The following is a 15,678-nucleotide window of genomic DNA, read 5'->3' as shown; positions in this document are numbered from 1 at the left end:
CCTGGCCTAGTCAAGCGACAGGTCGAACAGTTTTCTGGGTAACACTTCCCAGGTTCTCTCTGATATATGTGAGGAACGCCTAGTACTTTCTCGTCTTTAAGGAGAATTTCAGGAGAATTCCCTAAAAGTCTTCACCAATGTCTTGAAATATCCAAGTTAAAATTCTTATTTATTGGTTTGAATAGAGATCAATTGAACCAAAAGCATGGTAAGCCACATTTGTTTATATGGATCGTATTACTGGTTCGTTTTGATCGAGATACGTGCACTTGTTTGACGGAGATTTATCCATTCTTTCATCTTTTAAATTCGTTCATTGATTTTTGAAAGGCTTTATTTGGGATTCAGTTCGTTTTGAGTATCACTGTTGCTACGTTCCTGCAGAAGCTTTCGCCTTATCTTTCTCCAGCGAGATGGATCCTTTGTAATGGCTGGTTAGTAGATTCTAACTTTTTTAAATCTTATCCTGATTAAAGTTGGCGGTAACTTGCTGTGACTTAAGCTATCGTGATTACTATGCCAACCAGAGATCAATTAGCTGTTTAAACGAAGCAACTTGGCAAGAACTATTGTTGGTAAATTAACATTGCAATGCTAATCTTACAATAATTAACACCAATCAGCACTATTCTTGGGGTGCAACCACACATGACTCAAAATACTTTGAGATATAAAAAGAATGAAACAGTCACCATGTTGGTTGGTCTACATGTAACAAGCTTTGAATTATTGCTTTGTTATCATCAACCAACATGGTGACTATGATGTAACATGCACCTCAAGAATAGCAATACTTCATGTTTACTAACAATACCATCGCTTATATTCCAACCAAAAAATTATTTGTAAAAATTATTTCTAAAAATTATATTTACAAGAGCTCGTCACATGTTGGCTTGTGTCACTAGCCAATTGACCTCTGGTTGGCACATGAATGACAAAGAAATTATTGCCATATATATCATGTAACCAAGCTACAGTATGCTGACTTCAATGATTGAACCACATTATTCACTACAGTATGTAATCGTTCACTATGATATGCATGGTACAGGGATTCCTTCTTTGGAATTAAGAAAACTGTCTTCTTTTACCAATTTTGCTGGATTAGTTTTCTCACAGTCATTTTGTATGGGAATTACTGAGCAATATTTTTGCATGACAAGATATTTCATTTCCTGAAGGAAAAAGATTATTTTTTGCCTTATAATGGCTATCGTGAAACCATAGCCCCAGCTATTTAGTCTGGTCTTGTTGAGCAAGCTATAATATTAACTTAAAGAAACTGTTTATAATAGGCTAATTCGATATCTTCACCCAACTGATGATCAGTTAAAAGCTTTGATTGGTAAACCAACTGCAACCACAAAAGGAAACAGGAAAAGAACAAATAACTATGAAACAAGGTGAGATTTTTCAATAGGCCATGTTCAATAACTTAAATTTTAGACTTGATTTGGAGGCTTTAGTCCTATGGTTACTTCATATGTGGTACAAACACATGGATCATCGAATACATGAATTTTATTGGTAGTCCTGAATAAAATAATGTACTGTACCTAACATGACGTTCTTACCTTCCAGCAATAATAATAAGATTTTGGTATAGAAATCATAATCAATTCACTATTAAACAATGTTGCAGCATACACTTATTTCAATAAAGTTAGTCACCTGAAAAGCTATAAAGCTGAAGGCCGACAAAGATTGTGGGTAAATTCAGCTTGATAACTGTTCATGGACTTGCGAATCTTTTACCAGTTACAGTCTCACCTCTTCTGAGCATCATCAAGCTGCAGTGTTTGTATTGAAAAAGCTTTATATATATATATGCTTTTTTGATATGAAAGATTTCCCATGATGCTCAGTGATCTCAGCTTTCTAGGTTTTTGGTGACTAACTTAATTGAAATAAGTATATTCAAATTTACAGCACTTTATATTTCTGACTTAATACAATGTTTAAGTTTTTATTCCAGAAAGCCTCTGTATCGTGCTATAATTTGAATACATGTATCTTGAACATGGCCTATTGAAGATTATGTTCATGCACTGATGACGTGTGCTGCTCCTCCTTTGTGGTCCTGTAGGAAGGGGAGAGTCAGAAGACACATTAAAGTAGATATTTTAACTAAACTTATATTCCAATTTCTAGAAAAGGGTCTTCAAGTGACAGTACATATGGTACAGATAATACATTCACCATTCCATGCTCTCTTGACATCCAACTTGAAAAAGCCAAGGTATGTTAATTTTTTTAAATGCTAAATAAATTAGAATGGTTTAAATAATCGATGACAATCACAATATTTTATTTCGTACCATTAGTTGTAATATTTTTATTGAATACAATATAATATACAAAAATCATTTTTTGGGTAGAATCATTCAGGCTTGTCGCTAGGACCTTGAAAGTGGTGGTTTGTTTTTCTACCAATCCTAGTTATGTCAACTCTTGAACTAAAATAGGGCTAAACATCATTTTTGTACTCCTAGAAAAGTTGAGAGGGGGAAGGGTTTGTTCAAATCATCTGACCACCCTCAGTGGCGGGCCTGTCTTTTGACTGTAATAACAATAATAGTAAAATTAAACAGTCACAATTTTTATACTGGATTACTGTACTCAGATTCTAGAATGTTTACAATCATTACATAAAGAATTAAAAAGGCCCGGGGGTGGGGGGTGGGGGGGGGGGGACTCCGGGAAAAAAGTACCAGGGATGCTCGTCGGAAATTTTCAAAAAGACCCCTAAAAGATACTGGAAGTCTTTAAAAAAGGGCAACAAAAAAAGCGCCTAGGATAAGCCATATCGATGCGTGCTTCTCTCCTTTTCCTACACCCTAAGAGATACCAGAAAATGCTGATTTTCAAAAATTCACATTTAACACCCTAAAAGATTCCAAATCGCGAATTTTTGCCCCTAAGAGATATGACGAGCATCCCCGGTACTTTTTTCCCGGAGTCCCCCTCGGGTAAAAAGCAAAGCACACATGGCTATGATATTGGCCGACATAACGATAGAAAACAAAGACGAGCCTTTCTGTAGATTAAACAACCATGTAGGTCTAAGAAAACTAGTAGAGTGCAAACAATATAACCGTAAAACATTAGTAATACTAAATAGCACAATTTCATGCAAATTCCATTGTTTTCTATTGTCTAATTAGCACTAATTTGTACTATTTAGTAAATTAGCGTTTCACGGATTAATTGTTTGCCCTCTAAGTACTGCATAACATTTTGGTTTTATTCTTTTATTTTTTCAGTTAGCAGAGTTCGATGTTCTACCACAGTTTCTCTACAGTGACTACAAATGGCTGATAGATTTTTCTTGTAGTGCTGCAGTTTTAAACATACTTATTGAAGCGTTTGCTTGCTTCTTTCCGGCAATTCTTTCTCAAGAGTTCAACCTTGGATTATTTTGGAATTTGCTAGTTATTTTATTTTCACTGTATCCTTTACTGAGAGAAATGTTAATGTGGTAGAAATGGATAAATAGGAAAAACAAAACAATCACTGGTAGACAATTACCTGATATCAAATGTATGTAATCAAATTCCGGGGGGGAGCTTCTGTTTGATAAAGGGTGTAAAAGTACCACCAGAGACTAAGCTGGCACCTCTTAGGATGTTCGCCAAAGTAATAGCGCAGCGCACTGATTCTAAAAATAGCTTAAAGATTCGGACAAACATTGCATTCTGTTTAACTGCTACAAGGATTATACGAACCAATTTTATTATTTTTACTTAAAGTTACAATAATAACCCATGTAAACTAAGATCAACTGCGATCGGCTGTGAAAATTATCTGCTGAAAGTAAACTTGTAAGTTTGTTTGTCCAAATTTCGCCTTTGTCTTCGTTTTTATGACGTCACGGTTGCGCTGCGCTATTAAAATCATTGAAGTTGTTTATTTTTGGTCCATCAGCTTACCTGTTTCTTAGCATTCACTTTGTAGATGAGTTTACATTTTGCAATTGCTAATGAGCAGTTGGTACCTTATAGAGGTTAAAACCATTAGTTGTCATGCCCTCGTGGACAAGACACTGGTGTGCCTACCTGTTAGGGGTCAAAATTTTCAAAATTTCCCAACAAGCATCCCCACCCTTTTAATACATACATGATGGGATTCCCCCACAGTCAAAGTGGTTCCAGTTAATGTGTCTGGCTGTGCACAGTTTTTTGGTCCTTCCTTAACAATTTTTAGCAAAGTCTTACTGTCATTGACAGCTGCCTACTGGAGGGGGGAGGACACAGGAGAAAGATCAATATGCCTGACATTTGGTCTCTTCTTCTTCGTGGCAGCCATGGCAGTTTTAGTGGTTGATGAAAGTTTGCTGGATTTTAAATTGGATGCAGGTTATGAGAAGTTCTCTAAAAAGGCTGCTGACTTCTTGAAAAAACAAGGGTTCAGTTCAAGGTAAAATCAAAATATTCCTGTGTACCTATTCTGGATTTTATAGTTGTCATTATAGTTGAATGTAAATAGACCTTATTCGTGGTGTGACAATGTTTTCCCAATTCAGTGTGACAAACCTCTAGGGGAATGAAGAGCTATTGTTTTGAAACTTGTCAGGATATCATCGTTATTCCTTTCGTATCCTTTGGGATACTCATGAATTTTTCAAAGAGTAAAAACAAAAGAAAATGAATCCCGTGAAGGTTTGTCACGCTAAATTGGGAAAACATTGTCACACCACAAACAAGGACCGTCTATTTGCAATGTAAAAGTAGCATCTGATGTTCCCTGGGTGCTCATTAATGCTATCAATTGTGCCAAGTTTCATTCGCATTTGATCAATACCCTGAAATAACCTCTGGGCTGGTCTAAGTCAGGGCATGGCAAACTCACAAATCAAAATGGAATAAAGCGTGTTAGGTTTTGTGGAGATGGAAACCGGTGAACCTAAAGAAAAACCCTCGGATCAAGGGACTGAGACCTAACAAGCTACTCACATTTGCTACCAATTCCAGGAACCAAACTTAAGACCCCAGAGGTGAGTGGTAATGGCCAATTGCTTCACCATCTCAAAATAAATATATTTGCCAAAACTGTTTTTCATTAGAGAGCCTGCCCCTATCTGGGTGTTCAAGTTTATGCTGGCCATCGCATCGGCTGTTCTTGGTGCCTTCATGGGATTTCCTGGCATGAGAGTAGCTAACATGTATCTTGATTCATTGTATTACTGCAGAGAAACTAAGTACATGGTGTAAGTATTCCAGTCTTGTGTAGTCAGGCTTTCCCTGCTAACTGTACATGGATTTGAGTGTGGATGGCAGTCTTTGCACTTCATATTATGATGGTGATGAGATTCATTCATCTGATTGATACCAAGAAATCAGTAGAATACTCTGGCCATAGTTAATGGAGTCCCCTCTATTAACTATGCTCTGGCTGAAAGCACATGACGGGCAGTCTTTGCACTCCATTGTAGGCTGGTAATAAAGTTCATGAAATTCATAAAGCTGATTGATAGCAAGCAATTGAATACTCTGGCACGTGAAGGCAGTGTTTGTTTGTCATCGTAGGCTGGTACTGAGATTCATAAGCTTAATTCAGCTGATTGATAGCAAGCAATTGAATACTCTGGCTGAAAGCCTATGATGTGTAGTGTTTGTTTGTCATTGAAGGCTGGTAATGAGGTTAATAAACTAAAATTCAGCTGAGTAATAGCATTATCTATGAGCTTCATTCAGCTGATTGATACAGCACAACAGAAACTGCTAGTAATAGGAAGCGTGCATGCACACTTTTGATTTTTCTATTGTTTATTTTCATCTTTCTCTTTATTTCAGGGCTCTTCTTCATCTTAATTTTCTGTCTCCCTTATTTCTTCTGTTAACCTGGATTACACCTATAGTCAAAGACCCACTAGTGACAGGAGAATGGCACACTGCAAGACCAAAAGCTACTAAGTTGATACAAAACGAACCGAAACCTCTGTAAGTACTGTTTTCTCGTTACTCGCTACTTTCTGGCTTTATGAGGACAGCATTAATGTAGAAATCGTGCATTTATTAGCAAAATAGAGGACCGAAAAATGCATTTTCACGATATTAAATGTGTCCAAGAACTCACTTCACTTGTGTTGACAAGGGCTTTCTAAATATTGATCGGCACCCATAACACAATACTTGGAAGCTCAGCTAGAAAAGAACTTTGTCTGGGTGGGTCCCACGTTAGGGTATGACGTACCAAGGTCGTGCTGTAAGTCAGTGCAGTACTTTCTCATTCATACTACAACTTCTACAACCACTCTACTCTAACCGTGCCATAGCAACGTGTTGTGTAACACTCAACGTCATTTTTGAGCGGTTTTCATATGAGATGGAAGCGATACGGAAACACTCATAGTCGTACCGTGACCATAACCACGCGTTGTGATTGGATAAATTACTGAAAGACAATGGGAAGCCATTTGAATGTTACGGCATGTCGTACCGTGTACATTCTTCAAATCAGTATACCGTACGTTTCCCAGTGTACTTTTTTCCTTTGTCCTAATGCATTTGGCTTTTTTTTATTTTTAGAATGAGTGAATCGATGTTCGATGGCTTTCGTATCGGTTTGGTAGTATTTTTCTGTATTGTTCGGTTATGCTTAACGTGGAGACACCTACAGTCCTACCTCGACATGGCACAGGAGAGAATGGAGAAACTCAAACGAGAAACAGGCAGGATAACCAATATAGACCTACAGAGAAAGGTAAGCGCTGAATGATGTTTGTTGACACCTATCAGAAATGGTTGTCAGAGGCAAAGGCGACAGGCAATAGGTCATTCCAAAATTCATGAATAGCTGAATAACGTGTGTTTCTTATTATCGACGAGACCTCGATTATTCGTGTTTAGATCCATAACTCTCTTCAGTCTTGAAATGATCTATCGCATATCTCCTTGCGTCTAGTACCTAATAACTAACACTAGTAAAATCCTGCTTTTCTATATTTTGAAGCGATATTAAAATCTGCCAAATTTGTTGTAATATAGGGTGTACAAGTGGTTAAAAAAATCCCCTTTTTTTTGTTCTCAGGTTGCGGGAGTGTTCTATTACCTCTCTGCAGCAACACTACAGTACTTGGCTCCCACGGTACTCATATTGTTCACAGCTCTGGTACTGAGAACGATAGGTAAGTTCTTATCATGATTATTATTATTATTCGATGGTATGTAGGGTATGTAAAGTTATTTCTTCAAAGCTTAACTAAATGCAATCTATAGACCTCGCTTACCACTATGAGTTTCCAGTAGCTCAGAGTGGTTAGAATGCCTGACCGACAAGAGCTCGGATTTCCCCCCGAGGAAATTAGCTTTGAAGAAACAAATTTACATTTTTATTAATAGTTAGATTTGTGGTATTATAATGTTAAGAGTGGTATTATAGTGGTAGCACATCGGTACACTTGCCTCTACTCTGGGGTCTCTGGTTCAGTTACCTGACTAGGCATAACACGTGATTTGTGTTGGATGGTCTTTTTCGACCCTTTTCGAGTTCCAAATTACCGCTGTGTTTCTTAATTACAGACTCATTTACTCAGGCTTAGCCTCGATTTTGTGAAGAATATTCACGTGTTCCAGTCAAGGTCCTTCAAGTTTCAAAGTGTTTGTTTTGTTGAAGTTGTGCATTCTTTGCTTTACCGTTGGTATTTCTGAATATTTAGACACTGATGCGGGGCTAAGCCTGAGTAAATGAGTCTGTAATCAAGAAACCCAGCGGTAATTTGGAACTTGAAAAGTTTCTATTAAGGTTTTCCAGTTTTCCTTCCTGCGCATAACCTAACGATAAATTCCAATTTGAACTGCGAGTTACCCGTGCCCTGACTTTGATCAGCCAAGGGGTTGTTACAGGGTTTGATTAAATTGGTGTTTGGTGTTGGTACTGCCACCCGGTTGGCTCAGTTGGCTGAGCATCGTACTCTCGTGGTTCTAGTTCCGGCCGGACACTCAGGGTCTTGATATAACTGAGAAGGTACTACTGCCTTTTTAATAACATCATACTGAAAATGGTTAGGCCTTCACATGGCTCGGATGACCGCGTATAATGGCTGTCCCGTCTTTCCACTTTACCTCATCCTGCATTGGTGGGACATAAAAGAACCACTGAAACGGTAAAAAACCCGGGCAGTGACAACCTTGATATCGGTCGCATAAATGTAAATATGCTTTACCGATTAAGTAAACAGACACAAACAACGAACAATCTGTGATTCATTTTGTTTTTTTCTTTCCCCTAGAGTTTACAGACTGGTCTGCCATCCCAGAGGGAGGCACCTCCCGTCTCGACTACTCCAATCTTATCTCAAACTCCACAAGAGAAGCGGCACTTAGCCTCAGAGGGGTGCTCTCACCTGAGCTGTTTCAGGGGGTGTTCTCCTACTTGCTGTGGTGGATGTGTTCATCTTGGTTCATTACGTCAGTGTTTGGAGTTATTTATTTAAAGATGATCAACCCTTGACTGGCGTTCTTGATGCACGTGTTATATATAATATTAGATGTTTTATTATTTGAATAAAGTCAGTTCATGAGGTGAATATTGGTGGGATTCTATCGTTGATTGGGTTGTAGACGTTAAGTTCCATGCGGTAATAATATTGATGATTAGATTCTATCGTTTTCTTGGTCTCGAGTGGAAGACTGGACTACTTTGCCTACGGCGGCCATCTTGGATCACAAGGCATTATGGGGTGGCCAGGGAGCAAAAGAATACAACAAAAGATGAATGAAGACAGCACATCCATAAAAGAAAGACAATTAAACGTAACTATATATTTTCCGGTTTTTTTGCCTCCTTGTAAGATGGCCGCCGTATCGACGAAGTACTCCATTGAATTACTGGTACCCTTGTACCCCATTTCAACCACCTCCCCTCCCCATTGGAGAAAACCCTCGAGTCAAAGAAGGGACTCTTCAAACTCTACTCACATGTGCTGAAGATTAAAGGAATTAAAACCAAAATCCTACAAGTGAAAGGTGAGTGTACTATACCGCTAAGCCACACAAAGACTCTTGTTAAAGCTGGTTCTCTTAACTATTTTATTGCTTCACACATCATGTCAGTATTCTCCCATAAGTTACTGAAATTTTTGACAATAGAGTTTTAGATTGACTTTTTTTTCTCCCCGCAAACGGCAAACGTGACCAAGTTTTCATAGTTTTCCTTTATTTTACTTTACCTTTTACAAACCTTCTCACCAAAGACAAATATTCTTTTGTTTTTCTACTACTTGGACTTTTTTGCGATTTTTTTTCAGTAATTTAAAAAAATTTTTTACTGGTCAACTGACGTTTCACGTTTGCCGTGAACGTAAATCTAAAACTCTCTAATATGAAGTTATTAACGCTTACATAATGCTTACAGGATTTGTTTTATTGAACAATTCTCTATAGCTCTGATCAAGAGAATATGAACTAACTTCTACTAACTATTCTCTTGCTATGATATTATCAAACTACAAATAGCTTCAGTGTAATTTTACTGACTTTACAATTGTGATATTTCTTTTTAGTAAAAATACGCAGGTGTTTATAGAAAATCTCGCTGATTGGTCAAGAAACTCACACTATCACACGATAATCACCTCCAGCGAAAATCCAAAATGGCGGCCAGCCGCTTTGTTGTTGTTACCGGAAAAAAATGCCTCTTATCTTCTTTTTTCTTTTTTTGAAAGAATCACCTGTGTATTTATACTAAAACAATTTTTTGCCTCAGGCTCGGTGATTATTGGGGAATATTTACCTCGCCGCTCGAAGACTCGCGTCTCGGTAAATATTTCCCGATAATCACTTCACCTTCGGCGAATAATTGTTAAATATCCCTATATAGTTTCATTTTGACCCCTGAGATACTGTTACATTCTCAGCTCAGTCGCTCAGCAACATGCATTCAATGTTTTTTTTTTCAATTTTAATTTAATATTCTACAATTGCACCAATATTATTCAAATGCTTATCAAAGTTTCTTTGAAGAGGTGGAAAGCATACATTTCATTTTTCCTTCTATCATTTCCATTCATTTATTATATTGAGTTTATCTCGAGCATAATGTTTTCCTATTTCAGACCATTTTCTTGATAATCAGATAACTATTTTGAGTTGTATTCATATTGACGACTCTTAAAACTCCAGTGTATGCGGGCTTAGCCTCGAATCAAAGAGGTTGCTTGTTTAGTTATTCTAATTTTTGCTTTTGTTTACCGACCTCTGCAACGGTTAAAGTTAAGTACGCGTTAAGTTAAGTACGGTTAAGTACAGTAAATTATACACTAGGAAACACGTGGTCCGAAATGGGAAAGCATTACGCCCAAGCTTAAAGGGTATATTGTGAATTTATTTTACATTACTTATTGATTTCCTCAAATGCTTGTGTCGAGGTAAAGGTGCCCAACATCACCAAACTCGTTCCCTCTGAACTTATTTGCTGTTACATCCAAATTGACGGAACATTCAGGGTTCTCATCAGGGTCGCTAACACTTCGGACCACACACACCCCATAGCCGCTATTATTGTGAATGGAGTTGTCAGTTAGAGTGGCTTTAGGTTTGTTAGAAGAGTCTTGCTGGAGTTGGACGGCAGCTGAAGAGTTGAATCCTTCTTTAGAGTCTCTGTTGTCCTGTCCACAGTTGTGGAAGTCGCATTTTTCTATCTGTATGGTGCTGTTGGGTTGAGCAACTACACCTGTGGACTGATAAAGCAAGTAGGAAAGAATTACGCCTTGTGTGACTCTTTCCTATGCTAAATGAATCCTACTGCGTGAATCTGCGCGATCAAATCATTACGAGTCTTTCCAAAACTAGTTTTTAGCAATAGGACGTTTGTATGATGGCGTCATTTTACTACCACTACCAAAATCCATTGCGAATTTTTTTTTCTTATTCAAATTTGTATTGCCTAGTGAGAATAGAAAAGTGATATACTTAATGTTGCTTATTTAATCCGACAAAGGACTAACGTTTGAAACGTGTGTTAAAGTATATCAAGAAAATATTCATCTTCTCTTGAGTATATCTATTTTTTACATCATTTATCAGCTTCGTTAGACAAGATTTCGTTCAGGAGTACTCACCTTTGCATCATAAACTTTACAGTTCTTCATTACTAAGTTCCCTTCATTCTTGACTGTTATACCAGCTATACCACATTTTAGCTGACAGTCTACTAGAGTCGTGTCCCCTTGTTTGATCACCAGCATACCTTGTGGTCCCCCTTCACCTTCTTGCTCGAACGTCATGTTCTTGAACTGTATACCTGGCGCATGACAATCGATGGAAAAGTCTTCATCGTCCTCACATAAAACTTAAAAACAAAAAAAATTCGAGTTATAAATATATTGCACTCCGTCTCGAGCAGAGAGGAACAGGCATTCACTAAATATTCTCTTTATTCAGTTTTCCTCCCTCACTTATTTTTTAAAACCATTTCTCCCTCTGCAGACACACCAAAAACTTAATTTCTATATCAATTAATTGGATGCTATTGATCTCCCTTTTAATGATTCCTCTTCCTTCCTATATTTTTCCGTTTCTCCTTTCTTCCCAGGTCTTTTTCTATAGTATAGCTGCCATTAACGATTTGTACCCTGTACCCAAAATCTGCGATATATATTTTTTGATCCAGTGCGAATTAAACATGTTGAAAAATGGCATGGATGCAATGCTAGCCCACAATGCAAGTTATAACCCCCCTATCGTTTCACGCCAAAACTCACCTAGAATTCTATTCGAATCACCAATACCAGTGATGTGAACGGCGTCTGTTAGATTAACCGTGCCATCCAGACCATAGGTTCCTGGGTGGACAAGGATCAAGTCTCCTTCATGGTACACTTCCAAAGCTTCAGCAAGATGTTTGTAGTGTTCAATGATTGTTTCGTCTGCGAAAATGAAGAACTTGGATTGGTTACAGGATTAGAGGCTAGTATTACAGTGCGATGCACCTAACACAGGAAAAAAAACTGGATTCCCAAATTGGGGATTGTTGGGAATTTCCTTGAATTCCCAATTCGAACACCAACGTTGGGATTTATTGTTGGGAATTTCCTTCTAATACGCAATAGAAAAACAAAATTCCCAACAACCTAACACTGGGAATCAGTGCCACGTTCTCAATTTCGTTCTCTCTGGGAATTGGATGGAATTTCGTTGGGAATTCAAGGAAATTCCCAACAAATTCCCAATTTGGGAATCCGCTTTTTTTCCTTTGTAACCGTGGCCACCCAGCTTATTTTTTTACTAGTTAGCCATTAAGAAAGCGAGAATTTGTGCATTTACACTTGAAATCACTTACGGTGACCACAAATATTTGAATTATTTTATAATCTATTAATTTCCATTTTGGCTAACACTGGACACTTTTGTAAAAAGTCTTCTATTATTGATGGAAACACTTGGTGGGAAAGGATTCCACAATTGGGAAGGATTCACAATTGCCTATCAGTACTTTATAGCAGCACAGCTTCAAGACCTCGCCTATCAATGCTAAGCTCTAAAGTGAGAAATTAAACTTTGAGATGAGCTTTTTAAAGAGGAAATTAAAACTAGTTCAAATATCAAAAAGAAAATCAACCTGGTAGAGACTTGACCATGCCAGCTGTCATCTTTGATGTAACGATAAATGTAACAGGAGACTCTCCTTCAGGTCTGGGGCCCCTTGGTTTACGCAGAGCAGCCTTAGCAGAAGGCGAGACGGCAGCCAGCAAATACCTCATCTGAGGGTTTTCCATCATCTGCAAGGAGTTAACGAGGGTGTTGCATTCTTCTGTCTTTTGAGCACATTTCAGAACATCCAGGTCATCCAGTTCTTGTTCTGAGTCACTTGCTGACATCTGTTTTCTTAGTTGTTCAAGTTCTGCCAGCTTAAGCTTGTACTGTTCATACGTCTCTGTTAAAATTGAATCATTCAATCATATTATGTAATAGTAAGGAAAGGAATAGTCTGTGTACATGTAGCATCTCACGTGGGGTAAGAGTGGCTATACACAGAGTAGAAAAAGAGGGAAGCCATGTAAATGAAAACACTAGTATATAGAATCAATTAATGTGCTTCAAGGAAGAGGCGAAGGAAAGCTTTATGAATACAATAATACCAGTAGTTGATTAATACCCCACAAATTAATTATATTATTTCAGTTTACACCTACTAGGAATTATATTAAAAAACAAAAGAAGATCACTGAAGCTGAACTTTTTCTTTTGTCTTTTAATGTATTCCTTTCTCACTAAATTACTAATGTTCTAATATCGTATGACAATGTTCTTACTAGTAGGTGTATATTAAAATTGATAGACAAGAAAATAATTAAGGTTTATTTGGCTAGTATGTAGGATAACTAAACGTAACTGAGCTAATCATATAAGTTACACAAATCTACCTGGGTTAAACATAAGTATGACCATTACATCATGCACCGTCTGTCCCCTCTCCACCTGCCACCTTCAACCCCCACTCTAATAAGGACCAACTCTACTACATAAAAAACAAACCTCTATATTTCTTGATGAGCTCTCTCGGCAGCGTTCCATCCTGCATGTCATAGTAAAGTCTCAGTCGGGTCTCTAAGAAGCGGGCTGTATAGCTACCATCACTGTCATCATCCTCATCCCATTCACGCCAAATGTGATCATAAAAGAACCTTTAGTTTAAATACATGAGTAGTAATCAATATGAAAATCATTAATTATAATTTTAAAAATTTCGCAACAATTATGAATGATTAATTAACTCATATTCACAAATAATTAATATTACAAATTATAAATTTTACTCTTATTTCTATAAGGTTGACATGATTGTATACTGTAAATGTATTATCTGTAGGTACTTTTCCTGTAGATATATTTAAAACTCATTTTCTTTAATACAGTTCGCTCTTGTTCTTCATGCAAAATAAATTCTTCATTCCCATTAAATCTATGAAAAATTTGAAAAGTAAATCTCAATTATTGATTTCATACAGCTAGGGCAGACAAATGTGCCCTGGTCCTAATAATTTGATATACATGTACTATTCAGTGCTTTTATTCAAGCAAACTTCTAAGTAGTAATTAGAAACATAGGTCAAGCATAAACTTGAAGGGGGCATGCAGTTATCATTTCAAACATTTTTAAATGAAAAGATGCCTTTTTGGACACCTATATAGGTAGTTTTCATTAAGAAAAGATGTAGCAAATGATCGATACAACATCTCTTCTTTGGTGTCCATGCACATCCATGGACGGATCAAGGGATCTGAGAAGGGGGGATTGGGCTGGCGATAGATGAATCTTACTCAGGGCTTAAAATAACGGCCGATCAATGGCCAACCATGATCACAGGCCAAATTAGATTTAGCCAAATCATACCTTATTTCTGACTAAACATCACTGGTCAAAATGACCAGCAAGGCAAAGATTTGACCCGACAAGTCCCAGCTCTGACCAGACATTGCCTGATGTCCAGCCATTATTTTTAGCCCTGCTGACTGCTGCAGCCATGAAAAAGGAAGTACTTTTTTTAATGAATGCATACCTGACATGCTCAATTGCAAGTGCCGTATCATCATTCTCCCCTGACTCGTCATACACAGGAAACAGTTCTACTATAGGTACAGCGTTGCTATTATTGCTTAGTTTTTGGTTGGCCACTTCTATTTTCAGTTGTGGATTATTGCATGGTGATTGACATACTACCGGCTCACATATGGTAATGTCAGCTGTCATATCATCAACGTTGACATTATTGACCTGTAATATACAAATAAATATGATGGAAAATAATCTATGGCTGTTTAAAACATTTAAAAAAGCTGCAGGTGGGGGGGGGGGGGGGGGTATAGCCTCTCCATACGTGGTCACTTATCATCCCTTATTAACCAAGATTAATTCTCAAATTTCCTTTTTTATACCTAAAAAGCTTTAATTCATAAAGCTTGCTATGCTAGCATGTGATGATCAGACCAAAATAATAATGTCTGTTGTAATACTTTATACTGCCTCCGGCCATCTGTTGTAATACTATTGGCAATGATAAAATCAATACAATGCAGCTTGACAATAGACAAGAAGAGGTTCTGACATTAAAAAAAAATATTCTAAAAATTACCTTTTCATTAAATAGCCATCCTAGCCCCCCCTCCTTTAGGCAAGCTTATTAATCAAAGATCCTTAGTAAGTTCTTAGCCCAGGTACTGTTATATTACGATGCTTTCATACAGCACATACTAATAGCCAAACACGATCAAAACTGACCTCTATAACGACATCAAAGGCCTGTTTAGTGCCATTACTGGTTGGTGTACTCCTCCAGATGGCCTTCCATCCACCGGGGTTCACTTTCTGTGCAACGTATTTCTTGATTCGAGAAGAAACTTGCATCGTTCCACACTCACCCAGGATCTCAGTCTGATACACTGAAAAACGATCCTCATAGGGTAGAATATCGGTCTGAAAGACCATTGGTAATGCACTGGACATTTTTTAGAATTATCTAGCGAAATAACTGGAACAAAACAAAGGACGTTTGACAACTGTTTGGCAACTGAATTTGGCGCACTCGCCCCAACCTCCTCATGTCAAATGACGTTAACTGTTGAGGAGGCCTGGGCCCAAAGATGAAGCGCGTGGGGATTTGTGGGCATTATTTCCTTTTTCGGCACAGATTTCCGAGAAATTTTATTTTTCGAACAAGATGAAAAGATTCTATTT

The 15,678-nt window shown here is 37.6% G+C and overlaps 2 protein-coding genes across 2 annotated transcripts; one reads left to right on the top strand and one right to left on the bottom strand.

Moving 5' to 3' along the window:
- On the top strand, window positions 1-8,534 carry LOC116302118 (transmembrane protein 161B). Its single transcript, XM_031711337.1, has 11 exons — window positions 1-208; window positions 331-434; window positions 1,299-1,406; window positions 2,155-2,242; window positions 3,267-3,451; window positions 4,207-4,419; window positions 5,066-5,209; window positions 5,796-5,942; window positions 6,531-6,705; window positions 7,033-7,129; window positions 8,234-8,534. Exons 1-11 carry the CDS (start codon window positions 206-208, stop codon window positions 8,452-8,454), a joined length of 1,485 nt encoding a protein of 494 aa, XP_031567197.1. The 5' UTR covers window positions 1-205; the 3' UTR covers window positions 8,455-8,534.
- Window positions 8,535-9,005: 471 nt separating this feature from the next.
- Window positions 9,006-15,669, bottom strand: LOC116302143 (SHC SH2 domain-binding protein 1 homolog B). The gene is made up of 7 exons (XM_031711363.2): window positions 15,223-15,669; window positions 14,504-14,718; window positions 13,479-13,627; window positions 12,562-12,876; window positions 11,705-11,869; window positions 11,063-11,292; window positions 9,006-10,681 (listed from the first exon to the last, which is right to left on the bottom strand). Exons 1-7 carry the CDS (start codon window positions 15,445-15,447, stop codon window positions 10,352-10,354), a joined length of 1,629 nt encoding a protein of 542 aa, XP_031567223.2. The 5' UTR covers window positions 15,448-15,669; the 3' UTR covers window positions 9,006-10,351.
- Window positions 15,670-15,678: the final 9 nt, after the last annotated feature.

This window comes from Actinia tenebrosa, unplaced genomic scaffold (genome assembly GCF_029948245.1).
Source record: "Actinia tenebrosa isolate PJP-AT-01 unplaced genomic scaffold, QUT_ActTen_1.0 PGA_scaffold2__45_contigs__length_23673736, whole genome shotgun sequence".
In the NCBI taxonomy this organism is placed as follows: Eukaryota; Metazoa; Cnidaria; class Anthozoa; order Actiniaria; family Actiniidae; genus Actinia; species Actinia tenebrosa.
Note: the sequence above shows the minus strand (reverse complement) of the source record. Positions and strands in the feature narration are given on the sequence as shown.

Excerpts from the sequence above, each read along its gene's own strand:
- LOC116302118 (XM_031711337.1), top strand. Across the intron at positions 5,210-5,795 it reads AGAGAAACTAAGTACATGGT|GGCTCTTCTTCATCTTAATT; the intron begins GTAAGTATTCCA and ends TCTTTATTTCAG. Across the intron at positions 7,130-8,233 it reads TCTGGTACTGAGAACGATAG|AGTTTACAGACTGGTCTGCC; the intron begins GTAAGTTCTTAT and ends TCTTTCCCCTAG.
- LOC116302143 (XM_031711363.2), bottom strand. The coding sequence starts at position 15,447 with ATGTCCAGTGCATTACCAATGGTCTTTCAGACCGATATTCTACCCTAT. Across the intron at positions 13,628-14,503 it reads CTTGCAATTGAGCATGTCAG|GTTCTTTTATGATCACATTT; the intron begins GTATGCATTCAT and ends TTTAAACTAAAG. Across the intron at positions 10,682-11,062 it reads GTAAAGTTTATGATGCAAAG|TCCACAGGTGTAGTTGCTCA; the intron begins GTGAGTACTCCT and ends TTGCTTTATCAG.